Here is an 18324-nt window from a genome sequence, read left to right as displayed (position 1 = left end):
CAGCACGTGGAGAACCTGGTTGAAGCCTCCCATCTGAATCAGGTGCAGTGAAAGGCTTGAACCTGAAGCTAAGGTATTGTTTCATGAGATGATTTCACCAGATGCCATGAATAGACTTGCTTTTCAGTGAATCTAAGGTTTTCAACAAAAACTAATGAAAAACACGTCTTGAGTTGTTTAGCTGTTTAAAAGAAGGTTGCTAGGCATTTCGAAAAGGAACAGGTTGTAGGAAAATGAGGGTGGTTATTGTCCTGATGATTACAAACCTCAGCTCTTGATTTAAAGCTCCTTTGCTCAGTGTTGGACCTATTTCCCTGGCACGGCTGACTTTTATTTCATAGGGCAAACCCTGGTCTGTCAGCTGTCAGAAGTGGGAAGTGTACTGATCTTCTCTTTTTACTTTGGGAGGAGTCTCCTTCTCAGATCATTACCCTGTTGCCTTGATGCGCTGAATCACCCCATGGGAAATTTAAAAACAGCACCCTAATGTGAAGATTATATTCAACAGTGTGCAGCTTTCCAGTTTACTGGAAAAATGTCAGCTTCAGATTTTCTAAGCACCACATAGTATTTCTGAAGCCCATGGTGATTTCCAAGATAAGGATCAATTTAAAATATTTTGTTACCTTTTTTTTCTTTTTTGCAAATAGGTTTTAAAAATGTTGATGGAAAAATTTATTGCTTTATTATTTCCACTGAAAGTGACACTTTTTCAAAAGTGGTAGGCATTTTGATTGCGTTTAGGAAGTCTCTCCCTCCATAAGGTCACAGAGAAAGTGTTTTAGTAGTACTAAAATTCCCCAGTTTTGGGTTCTTCATTTTGAATCCAATTTCTCAAATAGTATAGGTGTGCACGTGCATATGATAAAGTAATGCATTAAATCAGACTTCACAGTTTTATTTCATCCATGTGAAACTTTGTCAGCTACCCTGTTTTTTCTGTTTTCTTTTTTTTTTGGTTTGGAGTCAAATATTTGTTGGGACCACGGTATACCCTTGGGTCTGACTTTTGCCTAATCCTAGTAGTAAGACTTTCTCCTGTGAAGAAATTACAAACTCAAATATAGCATGTCCAGAAAAAACGTGCAAATTTCAATATCTGTTGCTCAGATGAGGGACAAATCTTATCTGAAAATAAGGCAACATTTTTTAGACACTCCTGGAAAACAGAGCAGCATCTCGCTGGCCTTCAAACTTCCAAGTGAGGCTATAACCAGGACTGTGATCTTACTTTCTATGATTTAGAGTGAAGGATATTGTTAACTTTAAGAATCTGTTTAAGACTTTCGAAACCACACACTGAAGATGAGGCTTGCATGTCCTTATTGATTCATGAAGGTAAATGGAGATGATGTATACAAGTGTTGAGCATTTTAAGGGCCTGTTTAGGTTGATGCTTGTCAGAGAGTATAAAGCCAGAGAGCTGGGAGATGTTTCTACATTTCACTAGGTGGCTTGAGGTCTCTTTGTAGGTTTTCCATATAAATGAATGCTGCGCAAGCCATGATTACCATGAAATAGGTACATGGTATCTAGTGCAAAATGGCAATAATGACTTTTTTCATAAGTAATGGCCCCACCAAAGGCATCTCAGATGTTTATGCTGACACTTCTAACCGCTATACTCATTTTTATTTTGTGAATAATTGCTCTTTCTGTATGTGACTGCTTCTTTTTCTGCTGACTCCATTCCCCTATTGACCTGCAGACCCCTCAGATAAATATCCCAGGGATAACCTCTTTGTGTTCCAAGACATAGGGTAGTTTAATGACTTGTGAAAGTGTCTGTTTCAGCCTTTAAATAATTTACATGTTACCATGTTTTCCTCAGTAAACTGTTGTAATCGCCCTTCTAGAAGTAATAGGTAAACCCTTCTTGTAACTTACACTTTATACAACACTGCAGTTAGAAAACAAAAAAAGGAATTATCACCTGCTTGACAAGACCCATAATCTTTGGGAGGCACAGCCATCTCTGTAGAAGAAAAGAATTAGGGTCTTTTGCTAACAGGCAACCTAAAACCTATTATTATGCTTCAATCAGGTGTGTGTGAAAAACAAACAAAAAACCAAATATCAAAAAGCAGAATTCTCACTTGTCCGTCTCAGGTAACTGGGCTGCTCTTGGGACTCACAAGCAACGGCATTTCCCAGGGCAAAGCACATGTGCAGTTGCCTTCAAAAGCCTTCATTTTTCTTTTATTTGCTTACTTGGGGTCTGGGCAGAAACTTCCTATGGGTCAGACCTGGCTCACAGCCCATCAGTGGCATAGCTTGGATCTAAATGTGCTTTACTGTCTCTTCTAGTTTGCTTCTTGCTGGACCACTGACTGATAGTCTATACACAAGGTTTTGAACTTTTCCGACTATTTTCCTTAGTGTGTTTTCACCAATGTAATCCTTAGTATCTTTACACTAGTGTAAATATGAATTGCTTAGAGGACTTATAAAGTACTTATTATAAAGTTTCTTAATGATGATACATTAATATGTCTATCCATAAAGTTATTAAGAACTCAGTAACTCAGATAAACACAGGATATTTATTGTATGTACCTGGCTGGCTTGGTCTGAGTTTTGGCATTTGCAAGTTGTCAGTTCCCTGGGATATAACCTATACACACAAGTAAGATTTTTCTAAGAAATCCAGGGGTTGAAATCTGTATTTTTGCTCCGTCGAGGGCTAAGTAATAATTTCTGCAGTTCACATCAATGGGAGTGACTCAATCCTTCTGAAAATTCAACATTCGAAACCCGCCTGGACACATTCCTGTGCAATCTACTCTGGGTGAACCTGCTTTAGCAGGTGGGTTGGACTAGATGATTTCCAGAAGTCCCTTCCAACCCCAACCATTCTGTGATTCTGTGAAAATTAGATCAATGCTTATCCAAGAGACTAGAATTAGACTTTTGCACAGTATTATTAAATTTTAACTTGCCGACACTCCCTTTGTCCAAAGGCTAATAGAATATAATTACACTAGGCTAGGAAAAATTCGATAGTGTTGTAGGCAGGCTTACATTCAAAAATCCCTGTTGTCACTTTCCCCTGATAACTCTGTCAGTGACACGCTATTGTATCTCTCAGTCATAATCAAGTGAGATGAAAATCATTCTGAAAAGTAAATGTCTGAGGAAACAACAGGAGGTACACATCAACACAAAGGATGCAACGGCCCACAGCGCACGTACTAAAGCAAAGGTCTTCATTGCCTTACTATCATAACCATTGGGTTTTAGCCTCTTTTCACAGATGTCAAAGGACGTTTTAAATTAGCTTCAACTATTGCATGACCAGGTTTGATTAAGAGATGGTGGTTGTTAGATTTCAGCATGCTGAGTAGTGCTAGCTCTGGGAGGAGTGAAACGGAAAGAAAATGGATGGGAATGGAAACACATTTGGTACTTCATTTCTAGCATTTCCTTATTCTCCTCAAGTCTTGATGTAACGAATATATATATATCCACTTTGGAACAAGATGTAGTCTATAGTAAGATAACACAAAGGTATATGCTGAGCCTACTTAACCAGTGCAATACTTTACACAAATTTAAAAGCACTGCCCCAAGAAGATAGAAACCTCTAACTAAAACAGTCCTCAACAACAAAATGGTGGTTACATTGGGATAATTTCTGTATATACATAAGTCCTCCAGAAATACTTTACTATGCATTTGTTTCATGGCAAAGAATGAAGTCTGAGAAGCTTCTCTCTCTTTTTGAAAAATTAATGTGAACATTTTGGAAAAAAAGAAAACACACATAAAGACCATCAAAATTCTGACTCTCCAGCCTCAGGAGCTGATCTTATACATTTGTAGTTAAGTATGTTAGCAAGTCTCAGCTGTTTTCCATTGCCTACAGATTACTGACATTGCTACAGGTTAAGACTGAGTTCTGAAGCTGTTTCTCTTACTAGTGAGTGCTTGCTTTTCAACATTTTAAAGTGAAGATGTGAACAAACCTTTGAAAAGTGACTGAATATTTCAATACCAATATATTTTGCATGTAAAATATAAAAATCTCTGTGTGTTGCATTTGAAATCTGATAAATATTTATTATCAATGCTGTTTGCTTTTAATCTGTTCAGGATATCATTCCTCCAGCTTTTTAGTACTTAAACAAAAATGGCATTTACATTACAATATTGCTTGCCAACAATCTCATTTTCTGGTTTAGTCAGCAGCGTTCATGCTTGATTAGTCTTTAATTATACAAATACCTACATATTAAAAAAGTTTTCTTTTTCCATACTTTGAGCATGTAATTATTTTCTCTTGCATGCAATAACCTTTAATTTTAGGATTAAGCAACTGATTCTCTTTAGTATGGATGGATTTTTTCAAGTGTTAAAGCAAATTTGGTTATTGTATTACGAGTAGGAAAATTAACTTTAGGAAAACCTTTCATTAGTGCATTTGACAGCACACTGAGCAGCTGACAGAAACTTCAAAATATTCAATATACTTGAAAACAAAATGGATACCAATTCTGTGTCCTCTGAAGTCAACAGCGATACTACTACTGAATTCAGTGAGTGAGTGACTGGGGCTATGTGATTCCTCTTTTGAATACTCCTTGCTTTCGTAGTATTAGTGTTACAGCAGTATCTAGAAGCCAAATGCAAGATCAAGGCCTCATTGAATTATACCAAAAAAACTCTAAAAGTTTAAAGTCTAAAGAGATCAAACAACGGTGGGAGAATCAACAAAAGAACAGAAAGGCGAAGTGACAGGCCAGACAGTGAGAGAGCTGGAACTGCAGCCTGGTGCTCCCGACTCCGACCACCCATTTACTAGAGCACTTTGCTTCCTGGTGTAAATTATTTTCCAAAAGTGAATTCAGTAAGCAAAGGTATAACTTGATAATGAGATTAGTGCTAAATATGCAGACTCTATGTGTCAGTAAAAGAACTCCTTCCCCTCCCTTCCTTTCCCTGTAGTTTTCATTCATGAGAGCGTGGACTGCCAAGTTCGGGTCTAGAGGACTGACATGTTATCTCTATACCTGCTTGTATATTTGAAGTACCAGTGATTTCCCCCTAGACGTACTCTTTGAATGTCTATGGGGAAAACATCAAGGATTGTTGGAACAACTTGGTTTTCTCAAGTTTTGTTTATTTTTATATTTGTTTTACATGAACTGAAAATTCTGTCAGACACATTTTGATTTCACAAAGAACATGTTTCATAGTCAGAAGACAGTTAAAAAAAAAAATAGGAAGCTGTAATTCTATAAAGTTGAGGAGGGAGAAGAGGGGGAAACCTTCCTAATGGCATATTGAGCTTGCTCCTGTCTCATTTGAGAACTATGAGAAACCTCCTGCCAACTTCCCTAGGATAGCATTAGGTCTTGCTATGAAGTGAAAACTTGCAGACAGAAGTAGGATGGAAATGCACACAGCATCTCATTCCAGAGTGGTGATCAAGTGATACGATTTCAGTCTTTCACAATGCCAGTCCTACTGGGTTTTTTGTGTCTCCCTTCTGGTTTGGTTTTTTTTTTTTGTATCTCTCTCCCAGTGGAAAAGGTCAGTAGGAATAAAGGCACTGTGAATAACAAAGACATTGTTTTTCTCCCATCTCCTCCTCCAAACATTTTCCTTTTCCTCCCTAAAATCAGGCCCTTCCCCTGAGGACTTCTACACTGCTGGAAGCTGCACCCTCAGATGCATCCTGGACCTTGATCCCAGTACAGCCACTCCTCATCCTCTGCCCCCTCTGCCCTACAGCCCCTGGAGCACCCACGTTGGCAGCTCTGTTGACTCTCTGAGAGGTGTCCCCTGGGCAAAGGTCAAGAGGAGATCAGCCCTCTGCCACCTCCTGTCCTGTGCCAGCTAGAGCCACCAGTCCACACTGTCCAAACTGGAAGGGGAGCAAGAAGAGACAGCACTCCAGCCTGATTTGGCTATTCAGCAGGTTGAAAATGGGATTATAAGGTTACTATAGTGAAAATCGTAAAAGCATTAGCAACTATTTTTATATCACTTGTTATCACATTCATTCAGAAGCGTCTTCTGATATCAATTTATTGGCTATCACTACTACAGACTATCGCTCTGTACTCTGACTGAGCCCATATTTTAGGCTTTTCTTTATAGCATCTGTATTTTTGCTACGTGTCCACGATCCTCTCAGGTCAGACTGCTTCCCTGATGCTTTTCACAAGCATGTAAGTATTCCTTAACAGGTACACTGCAGCGATGATATCTTCTTTAAAGAGTCTCAGCTCCTTTAAGAACCAAAATGCACTATCATCATTCCTTTAGTAAAAGGATAATCCTAGCAATATATGATGTGCTATATTCATACATCAGTTTTTCTCTTCTGGAAACTCCGCTTTGCCTTCCAATCTCTTTCACAAACACAACCTACCTTGGTTCTCCAACTGGAATCCTCACAGGATATTTGATCATGTCTAAGCTATCAGAAGTAAGTCAAATTCCTGTCCTGCAGGAATTTCTTTTGATTTAAGATGTAACTTCCAATGAAAATGCAGATAAAACATGGAATATTGAAATGTTTCAGCAAACAAAACTTGCATTTAAAAACAATGAAGTATTTCAGCAGATTTCAACTCACTACCATGAATTAAGATTATTTCAATTTCTTTTGCTAAATCACTATTTTTAGGCAATTCAATGTAATAAATTGTTTATATACAACTTAAGCTGATTTTAAACAAAAGCTATCCTCCATTCTTTGCATTACCCAGGCCTAAAACAGAAAATTAAAATTAATTTTTGGGCAGGGGAGAAACCAACTTAGTGGAACTACAGCATTGTTGGAAAAGAAGAATCACTTAGAAAATTCCTGATTAGTTTAAGTTATTACAGTATCAAAATAAAAATTTGTGTGTATTTCAAAGGTAAGACTGTTTTGGATTTTTTTTCCCCCTGAGACTGATAGTGGTAATCTAGCTTCTTATTTTCTTTACTTAATTTCCTTTCTCAACTGGTTTCAGATATCTTAATTTAATTACCTTGTCCTGGGTCAGCAGCAAAAATTACAGTGCTACAACAAGACAGGTTGTCTCAAAAATCTTTCAAACCTTGCTGGTGGAACAAATACTAGGAAACTTGCAGAAGACTTCTCTTCTAGATGAAAATTTTATGCCTGGGCCGCTTAAGCCCTACAACCTATCTAATTCTAACATGGATTCAATCAGTGATCTACTTTTTTTTTTTTAAGTTTATAGTAAATGTTATATATTAGAAGTACATAATATAAAAATAAATTTGGGGATCATCACATGTATAAGATATCAAGTCTGACTGTTATTTCCTGCCTGCTAGGACATGCCTTGTCATATGCTGCTATATATCCATTTGCTTAAATGATCCTAATTTCCTCATATACCAACCCACTAGGAGCCATTAGAAATACACATTTTCTGACTTGTGCCTGAGGTGTTAACCTCCGACCTTTTAATTTTCCAATTTCCACATAATTAATTGTTGGTTACTTCAGACAAAAGCAGAAGGTTGGTGGAGAAAGGGGAAAAACAAAACAAGGAGGCTTTGGAAAGCTCATGTTTCCAGCGCAACCCCTTGGATAAAAGGATATTTTTTTTCTTTTGCCTAATTTGTTTCTAGTTGCAGCACTAAGGTCAGAATAAGCCAAGAGAATGAATGCAATAAACGTCCTGATGGGCTGCCCGAAGCTGCCTGGTGTTACGGATCAGCGTAAAACCAGCTCTCTTTCCTCTGCCTGGGCCGATGTAACTCACTGGAGTGGCAAATTACATCAGACCTACAGCTGTAACCCGACATTATGATTAATTTGATCAGTAATTTCTCCTGTTTTTCATTTTAATCGGTGTGACTATTCTGCTGTGGCAGGTCTTTCAGATCTAATTAAGATAAATTTCAGAGTAAAAGACTTGGCAGAATTTTTGAGTCAAATCCGAGCGTCAGGTGTGAAGACCTGCAGCACCAGTCAATCAATTTCCAGTAAAGACGGCAGGCTGTAACTCAGCAATCAACCCATTAACACTTAAGCAAATTTCATAATCTCCAGGCCTGTGCTTAGTCACTCTTTCAAAACATTCTGGCTACCAATAAAAAAATGAGAGTATTATTATTTTTTAAAACACCTGCCCTAAACTGCATCTGCTAAAACCACCAACAGAATACATAAATGGACACTCTGGTAGACCTCAGCAATACTCCTGAAAAAGGCTTAATTTTGAACTTTAAACGCGGCCTGGAATGCCTTTTTTTTTTTTTTTTTGAGGTCATACCTGGAAGCTGAGCAACATCTTGTAGGTGCTTATTTGTACAAGGAGACTCAAATGACACAACATCAGGGTTACACCACTCACTTCCAGAATATTGCTCCTCAATCAGATTCAACAAGCCCACTAGGTTCTCTGCATTCACTAGGTCCACTTGCTTCCAAGTAGAATAATTTTTTTTCTTGCAGAACTGTGATGACTTGCAATCTTTTATTTTCTTTATTATACAAAGGTGAGGGGTATGAAAAATAGGGGAAAATAAATTCATTCTTTGGGATATTCTCTACACCCCTGAAAATTTTTGGAAATATGAGTGAAAGGAGAAATTAAGAGAAATGAATGCTAGCAAAACAGATCCACTGAATTTAAAAGGGTATCTGAGGGGCTGTGTCATTTTTTTCTGCCCCCACAAATCCTCAAAGGTCCTCATCTCTGTCTAGAGAGGCTTTGGAAACAGAAGACCTTTTGGGATATGGATCCTTTCCCAACTTTGTCCTGGAGGATATTATTTATTTATTTATTTCCCCATTTATTAAATACTTCAGTTGCTTTAGGGAATTTATTAAAAGCTCCCATTTCAGAAGCCAGAGCTTTCTGGGCAAACAGCTACTCTTTCCTCTCCTTCAGAGAATTCTCTAGCAAATGGTTTCCTATATTAGCCTCAGCTTTTGCCCCTTGGGTGCTAATAATGCCAGTTGTTTTGCTCGAAGATTAATTTCCTTTGCTTTAAATGTGAGTCAGACATCAGTACTCCTTGTGCTTCTGAAAATAGCAACACCTGCAGAGTAGATTTGGATGGACCAGTGCTCCAACTGAGAGGTTTCCTCAGGGAATGAAGAGAGTTGCTTATAAAGTCTCCTTGAGAACCCTTAAACATAGAATCATAGAATAGTTTGGGTTGGAAGGGACCTTCAAAGGTCATCTAGTCCAACGCCCCTGCAATGAGCAGGGGCATCTTCAACCAGATCAGGTTGCTCAGAGCCCCGTCCAGCCTGGCCTGGAATGTCTCCAGGGATGGGGCATCCACCACCTCTCTGGGAAACCTCTGTCAGTGTTTTACCATCCTCATTGTAAAAAATGTCTTCCTCAAGTCTAGCCTGAATCTCCCCTCTTCTAGTTTAAAACCATTTCGCCTTGCCCTGTCCTAACAGGCCCTGCTAAAAAGTCTGTCCCCATCTTTCTTATAGGCCTCTTTTAAGTACTGGAAGGCCACAATGAGGTCTCCCTGGAGCCTTCTCTTCTCCAGGCTGAACCACCCCAGCTTTGTCAGCCTGTCATTTCTTTGCTCTGTTGAAATGCAGCTTTACAGTGTGAAGTCCCAATGACTCAAAGACCCCCAAAAGCAGGGAGCTTCTGGGAGAAGGAAGACAGCTGAGGAGATCTGAAACCCTGCTCAGTGCTGTGGATGGATGCAGTCTTACACAGAACTGAAGCTCGCCTTTCTGTGGAAATGACACCCATGCATTTCCAGGTAGACACAAAGAGTAGCAGCCCTCAAACAAGCTAGCTGTGCCAGGAAACCAGCTTGTATGTCTCTGCACCGTCCACCGGGGCCAGGGAGCGTGGCACAGCACAGTGCGGTGACACCTGAGAGTCCAGCCAGGACAAACTGCCACGTTGCCGTGTCAGAGTGGCCTAGCTGGTAGCAGACCCAGAAGGGACGAGGAGGATCATAGAAGTGCCCAGAAGAGGTGAAAGGAGAAGAAGAAAGGAGGCCCTGGATGCACTGAAACTCAAAGCCAACAATTTCTCAAGCAAGGTTCCATTTTGTGAACAATAATGTCTGTATGGTCCACAGAACTACTGCAGTGGCAAAAGGAAGAGCACAACAACGAAAGGACAGGACCTGCATTGCAACAGCATTTGCAATGGGTAATAAGCATGTATGCATATGGTACATCAGTATGACCGTGACTTTCTAGCTAGCGGAAATTTTTACACAAGTACTTGCCTCTTCCACTCATTAAATCACCTTTATCAACCCACAAAAATCATTAAAATACTATAAGAATACTCAGAAATCCAAAACTGTACATAGAACAAGATGTTTAAATCTTTCTGGACCTCTTTGAAACGAGCAGGGGATGAAACGCGCAATATTCTGAACAGTTCACCAAGCTCAACTCAATTTAGCTGGCTGCTGGGGAGTTTCCATGCTATTAGTTTAGAGCTAAGATCTAGGCCTTGCCAGTACCTGCTGGAAATCCTCCTAAAATGAGCACTTCAACAGGCTCACTCTAAGCAGGAGATGGGCACGAACCTTCCTGAATAAATGTCTGCTGTACATGTCTGTATCACCTGTTGCCTTGTGATGTGCAATATTTCACTCCCTGTTGATAACAAAAATTAGGAAATTTTGGAAAATGGATTAAAAGCACTGCATTTGTTCACCATTTATAAAATATTTCTTTGTCAAACTGGTTAACAAGTAACTTGGAAACAGATTCAGGCACTCACATATTTCACAGTATCATATGCAGGAAGAAGGCTAGATAATTTTAGCAAAACAAAACAAAACAAAACACCTCAGTGGGACTACTGGTGTCATAATCTTGAACAAGTATTCTTGATTTCAGAATTCAATAAGCATGAGAAAAATACATCAGGTCTTAGATGTGAACACAAACATAAAGGCAGACCATGACTACAGTCCTTGCAAACCTATCCCAGCTGCCTTCCTCAAACCAACAGATACTTGGTTGTTTCTTCTGCAACTTAAATATATGTAAACTTATCAAAGTGTCAGTAATCACTGAGACTTCTTTAAAGGAGATCTTTCCTTAATGAGAAGCTTACCAGTGAATGAGGCTGGGTGGGAAAGGAACTGGCGATTTGGATTTTGCGACTGTTGGAGCCTGAGGCATCTGTGTGCACATTCTCCCTCATTTACAGCTGGGTGTTTCAGCCTTTCTGCTTTTCCTTTCTCTTTCGTTATAAAAGTGTTGAAGTTCCAAATATATTATTTAAGATTAGTATGAAAATTTAATCTGAAGGAGGTTCTGGTTTTGCTATCCTAGAGTCTGCTATTACTTGGAAGATTTTTCTGCTGTTGTCATCTCCTCGCTTCCCTTCTTACCTCCTTTTATTATTATTTTTTTCTCGCTCATCATCTTCCGTCAGCTCCAGTTATTGTAGGTAGGCTTCTATGACAAAAAAGGTGCTTTAGGAAAGAGTTCTGAAAATGGTCAGAATAATTTTACAGTGGGGCAATCCCTGGGGGATTTCCTGTTTGTCTGTTCCTATTCACACGTGAACAGAGCAGTAGAAATCATTGGGAATTCTTCTGTTCCTACAGTGCAGCTCTCCCTTTGTAGATCTGGCTGTGGGTACATTCATCTTATCCATACCACTAAAATACACAGTGAGTGTTAGCACCAGAAGCTAGCCCTCATTTGGAGCCAGTTAAATATATGTTCCTGTGTCCTGGTTTTGTTGAAAACAAGACCAGTTCTCTTTTAGTGAATTTTCCTTTCAGCTAAGTTCTTCTAAGCGCCTTCTAAGTAACTGCATATTTTTCTCAGACACTGTGCTCGGTGCTGATAAGAGGACCAATGGAATGCAGAAGAAGCTCATGTTTAGATTTATTACTATGGTAATCAAGGTTAACTGATAACAGGACACATTTGCCAGGAGGGGCAGATGGAACAGGTGACTAAAACTGACCAACTAAGTATTCCATCTCATAATCGTTATACCCCCTACACAAGAGGGTGATCACGAGGGTCTCGCTCCTCTTGGACCATGGCCGGCATCCAGAGAGGACCCTGTCTGTCTGCCTGCAATCTATAGGCCTCAGGCCCTGCATCCCTGAAATCCAGTTTCTGGTTTGCTGTGAAGTCCTGCCCATGACTTCTGGGTGCCTGCCCTGCAGCTGCTGGAGCCCCGCCAGCTTCCAGCTCCACCGCCGCTGGAGTGACGCCATCTCCATATCAGACATTCAAGATTGGTAGTCAAGCAGAATAACTGGCTACTAAGTACTTGGCTCATCTGATTTTATACAGCATATAACCAAGATCTTATGGCTCTGGAAATTTAATTGAATGGAAACTCTGTAAGAGGTCCTAACTATGCTTTGAAGTTGGAACACGCTGACCATTCAAGAACCCATTCAAGAATAGTTTGCCATGTAATAAATACCATTAAACATTCACAGCAGAAGCTTATTTGGAGAAGTGTATTTTCCCAGAATGAAAGGTTTCAAAGTCCCCAATTTACAACATGAGCTAGGCTGTCTCTCACCTCTGGAATACTTTGTCTCAACCAATTGACAAAACAAAAACAAAAATCAGGCTACGATTATCTATATGAGGAATGTCACCATTTTAAAATGAAGGGATGAAAGTCTTCCATCATCCACCCAACCCACCACCTCCTGAAATATTGCTCTGCTTTTGACAACTCTCCTCTGGTTTGTTGTCTTTTGCAAAGCAGCGATGACCCTGGTTCTGCAGGGGATTGCTTTTACCAGTGTAAATCCGGAGCATCATTGCTAATGTCAGGACAGAATCGAGGCCCTGGAACCTGAAGAAAGGTTTGTCATCTTTCTACGTAATCATTAAAAGACTTCTTAAAAATAATAGTTTTGTAACTACAGTCCAGCCCACTGAACTGAGTAAAGAACAGTGATAAAATTAGAGCAGAGTATTATAGCATGATCTGACAAGAATCATTCTGAGACTTTTAGCTGGTGTACGCTGCACCGGTATTATTAATTTCTGATCAGCTAGGAAGTACCTCACCCAGGTACACCTAAGCAAGTCACTTTCATTTAATTTGCCTTCTGAAGGACACGACAGCATCTGTACATTTTGAGATGTAATTGCTGTTATCCTTCAGAGTTTTTTGAAACAAACACAATCATCCTCCTGAATTACTGACTTTCCATGACAATATTTTGAGGTTGCATTGTTCTAAACTAATATCTTTCAGACAGATCCTGAATAATGTAAGACGGTAAAGCCCACATGAAAAAAATCAACAATTCAGAAATGAAATTTAAGCTGTCAAACTTTAACTTATATTCCCTTAATATTCTTCAAACAAAACCCATTTGATTCTAGTTCATAAAGAACATTACCTTAGAGGCCATAATATCTCTGAATTTTGTTCTAGGTTGATTTTTAAGTTAAGGCATTAGACATTAAAAAAATCCACATTCTAAGCAGCTGTTATGAACTAGATATAAGAAAAAAAAAATCAGATCCAGTCCTCAAGCTAGATGTACAGGGGTAAAACAGCTTTTCTCTGCAGGATTTAGAATGGAAAGACAAATTTCATGGAGGAGATTTACCACTGCTCTGCTTTAGAAAACTGCCCGAATGCATCCTTCAACCACATATAAAGCGCAACAGCAGTTCCTTTGGAAATATTTCTGAGTGTTACTTGTTTGCATATTAAAGAGTCTCACCATTCTCAGCAATATGACAGAGTATGTTTCAGGTTCTTAAGTATTTCTTAGGGGAGCTTGAGAAGTATTACACTTGCTGTAGAAGTGCTGTAGAAATGGCTAGAAGGCCAAATTAACAGCCCTACGCACATCGCTAAGGTGAGGCCTGAAGTACAGTGCTGAATTCTGGCTTCTCTTACGGATGTGAACACAAACACTGAGTTTTCATGGTTATTTAAAGGGTGAGGATCAGACAGGAAAGAACATTAAAAATACTTATCCCCCAATTTATTGGTAAATCTTTAATGCTGAGCCAGACCTGACAGCTAATGACTTCTAATTCCCTTGACTGGTGTTCTGAAAGTGTCCCAGTCACGCAGCTGGCTTAGCAGTACTGGCTGAGCTCAGCCCAGTGGGAATGCCAGACCTCTCACCCTGGTGTCTTTCATTAGCTTTAATCCCAGTTCCTAAAAGGTTTAAGGGATAGTGTTCGAACTAAAACTGCCTCAAGAGTACTTGGTTTACTCCTTCCACTTCTGTTGAGTCTGACACATCCAGACTGCCCTTAAAAGGGTAGTTGTGAGGATAAGCATGCTAAAGAGAGTGATGTGCCAAGGAATCTCCATGAAAACATTGACACTGGTACCTCCCATGCAACAAATTATTGGTTTTACTTTTATTGTACTTCTGCAAGTGAGATGTGACCCTGGAGACCTAGGAGTAGAAAGTGCTTCTACTGGCCTGTACCTGTAGGTGACAGATGAGACTGGAAGTACTCCGACTCAGCTGAGATTTAGATTGCAACCAGAGGCTACACAAGAGCTAAGACTTCAGATTCAATGTTAGTACAACTCTCTTGAGGTATGTTCACTGAGATAATACCGCTTCCTCCCTACTCCTACTCTAATTTAAGCGTGCCTTTGCTTTATTTGGAAAACTGAGTGCTTTTTGAAGCAAAATATTTAGCAGGCAGTTTTGGCAACATATTGTGTATACAGTTAGTATGCATACATTACAGCTGCATCAAGACAATAAAATGTAACAGAAGCTCCTCTGGAAATACTCCTGTCTCTGTATGTCAATAATCTGCATACTAAAGAGTCCCAAAGCACTCACTAGCATGATAGACTGGGCATTAAGTGGTGCCTAAGTAGCCCTTAAGACAATACACAGAAGCAGCGCTAGAAACATTATGCTCTACTATAAGAAAAAGCTTAGGAAGCAAGAACACATCTCTTGCAGACTTTTAAGTCTATTATCTAAACCATTAAAAATCAGATTTGATGCAATTTAGTTGAAGCTCAGATTAATGCAGGTTTAACTTGTCACATGGCAAACACAGCTTCTTGTAAACCAATTCGCTTAATTATTTGCAAAGGGATTTTTTAATTATTAAGCTAATGCAGTTTAATTTCTGCATGGAATGGAGCAGAATCCATCGGTGTGGATAAAACCTTTAAAGTGGGGTCTCAACATTTAGAAAATAAAGTGAATAGAAACTGCTGGCTTCTAAGTGCAGTTCCACTGCCCAGTGAAAGAGACTGCTCACTTCACAGGCTACTGTGGTGTTTATTCAGAATCACACTTGTGGGTACAGTCAAAGCTGTTCTTGCATGATGTGAATATAGCATGACACATGTAGCGCAAGAACATGCAAGTATAAGAAACTAGGACCATTGGAGCTCTCCTATTTCTGCCCAGGATTTCCAAGGTAAGCAGAGCCCAGCATCAGTGTGGGTGCTATAGCTATTGGTCTATTAAAAGACATCTATGTCATTGAACTGGCATTCTTAGCTTTGGAGGCTATACTGAGACTCTTAATAGAAGCATTTGATTCTTAGCAGGATAAACGTCAGGACTGTAATTTCAAGATGAAGGATAACCCACTGATCCCTTGCACACGTCCACCATCAGAAGATCTATTTCTTTTAGGGACAGTCAGGATCATCTGCTAATAAACAGCTAACTTTTCTGTCCTTGTAAGTTACCATAAAGTGTGACTGCTGGGCAAACATAATTTGCAAAGGTCACGTGCTGAATCCATCGACTTTAAGAGCAACAGATGTTTATTCTTCAGAAAGGAGAAGAGAAGGACCATCGTTAGTTATGCTTTTCTGTCTTATCAGGACTTTGAGCTGTTCTAAACTGCATGCCTGTAAGGATTAATTAATATGTGGTAGAATTTCTCAGCCTGTATGGTCAAAAGGTATAACCTTTGCTTGATTTCCTCTTGCAGTGGGAGACTACACACTTTCTGTTGTTAGACCGTCAGAGATTTGTATGTAGCATCCTACCTGCAATGGATTTGGTGAAGTAAGAGGAGATGGAAGGCCATGCCCTGGTGACTGGCTGGGTTTCTGAGGGGAGCTGGAGGACTGTGGGGCCGGAGGTGGTTGGCTCTGGCTCTGGGACTGTGTTTGGTTCTGCTGCGGTGGCGCTGACGGCTGTGGCTGTGGCTGCTGGGTCTGCTGGGGTGGCTGTGGAGTCTGTGCCTGCTGACCTTGCTGCTGCTGCTGGCTTTGCTGCTGCTGCTGCTGACCTTGCTGCTGCTGCTGCTGTTGATGCTGGAGCTGCTGAAGATGCTGAAGCTGTTGAAGTTGGGAGTTCAGGGATGAGGTAGCTGTGAATTGAAGAGAGGGAAAAGAGTTATCTAGGTTTCAGTAATACCTACTGTGTTAAACATGTTCTGGAGTAAATTATGGTTCTATTACATCGTGGGGCATACTGCCCACTGAGGTCAGCTGGCCTCAGACTTCAGGTTGTGGCAGGAAACTAATGAACACATTCCCATCAATAACACCCTGTGGTTCTGCCAGTGCAGTTCTGTGGTAAGAGCTGGACCTCACTGCAAGCAATGAAAGCAAACCTTTGGAAGGGTTACGGCTCTGCCCCCAGGACAGACCTCAGAGCTGACCAGCAGTCTTCGCTCAGACAATGTTAGCAGTGAAGCCAGTGGGAATTTTGCCTGCCTGGAGAAGAGGCCAACAGGCTGTCACTGTACACAGCATAGCAAGAACTCATAACATGAACTGGTGATGTTATGTAGAGGAGAAGAAGACCACAGTTGTGAAACAAAGGCTGCTCTGAAAAGAGCTTTGTCACATCTTTATACAGCAGGTGTCAGGAAAGAAAACATTCAGCTGTGAAATTTCTTGTGCAATTCATATGCAGCAAAAATACCCAATAAAATGTGTCTGTCTCTGAAATGAGAACTGCTCCTTATCATTCACATCTAAAAGGTGTGAAGTTCCTCTTAACAGGGTTGGTATTCTGTACACTTGCACTGCTCACTTACTGCTGGTAGCTAAAGTCTGTCATGTTTTGAAACGTGCTCCAAATGTGAGGCTTGCTATCTGGTGGCTCACATCAACCTGCTGGCACAGAGGACCAAACTGAGACACTTTCAAATTGACTAGGGCATTCATTAAATTCAGGAAGGCAAAAAGTGTGCCACAGAGATGTCACTAAGGAAGAACAGCTTCAAGCAGCAGCCAGAACCTCACAGGAGCCTGATGCTTTCTGGGGTTATGCCCTGAATAAGTCACCTGGGTCCCCAGCCTTACACACTTTAATCAGGACCTGAGGGGTTGCATTAGACGGCTCTGAATCCCCAAGAGGAACAGCTTACAAGACCACTGAACTACTTTGCCCTCTGTAGTGCTTTGCCAATACCATCCTGTATTCTAACTTCCATCAGCAGAAGCCAAAGTGAACTGGGAGTGAATCAAATTTGTTTTTTCTAAAATAGCATTCAGATTTCATGTCTAGAAACTCTGTTCACCAAGTTATTTGTGGATTGGCAGATAAAGCCAAGTCATCTCCACTTTCTTTTTATGTCGACATCCCTATTTCAGCTTTCTATGCCCTGGGGATGAACCTGAGGTCTTGGTATGACTTATGAAATCAATGAGCCATAAACTGGAATAAGCAAAAGAAAAAGGAGAAAGATGAGGCAGAATGGGTATACCAGAAAAGGCTGTATGAAGGAAAAGCAAAAGTCTTGGTAGGAAGACCTGTTGGTCATCCATTCCTATACTCATAGCTGCTCTAAATCTCACGCAAAAGAAATCAGCCTGGTGAAGCACGGGTACGCTCCCATCAATTCCACTATCAGAACTCGCACCTAAATGCCCCAAAGCCAAGAGGGTAGTAAGTGGAAATATAATCTAAGGCATATGAGAACGAAGAATGCAGAAGGTGTCTACAGAAGAAAGCAACTGCATAGACAAATATTAACCACAGCGAGAAGCACTTCAGTAGATGAAAATACCCTTCCCATTCCCATGAGGAAAAAACTCATCTAGATCAACTCTTTATCTTGTGGAGGCCATTTCCTCACCTGTGATAGCTTAGCAGTCTGGACAAACCATTGATAACCAGAACTAAGTCTTCAAACACAACAGGCCCTTAACTGCTTCCACAGACTCCAATATAGAAATGAATGCAATGACGCCCCACAGAGGCATAACTGGTAATCCACACAGCTCACAGAGAGGAATGAGGGGTTGTTTTACATCCTATGTGCACAACTGGACAGGATGAGACAAAGATTTCTCTATAGCAATCTAGATAGAGTGTTGGTTTTTCTCTTTTTGTACTGCAGTGGTCCCCAAGCCCTTTCGCTCCCAACCTGATTTGTCTGATGAATGAAGAAGCTCTGTAGCTGACTTGGAAAACATCAGGTTTGTAAATTCTGTGGGC

The 18324-nt window shown here is 40.3% G+C and overlaps 1 protein-coding gene across 3 annotated transcripts in view; it reads right to left on the bottom strand.

The window, feature by feature from the left end:
- The window catches only part of POU6F2 (POU class 6 homeobox 2), a 311291-nt gene that overhangs the window by 82059 nt on the left and 210908 nt on the right, over positions 1-18324 (bottom strand). For all 3 annotated transcript variants that reach the window (XM_065629391.1, XM_065629392.1, XM_065629393.1), the window contains exon 5: positions 15918-16243. In XM_065629391.1, coding sequence (XP_065485463.1) covers positions 15918-16243 — 326 coding nt within the window. The remainder of the gene's footprint in view (positions 1-15917; positions 16244-18324) is intronic.

The sequence above is a fragment of the Caloenas nicobarica genome, chromosome 2 (genome assembly GCF_036013445.1).
Source record: "Caloenas nicobarica isolate bCalNic1 chromosome 2, bCalNic1.hap1, whole genome shotgun sequence".
Taxonomy (NCBI): domain Eukaryota; kingdom Metazoa; phylum Chordata; class Aves; order Columbiformes; family Columbidae; genus Caloenas; species Caloenas nicobarica.
Note: the sequence above shows the minus strand (reverse complement) of the source record. Positions and strands in the feature narration are given on the sequence as shown.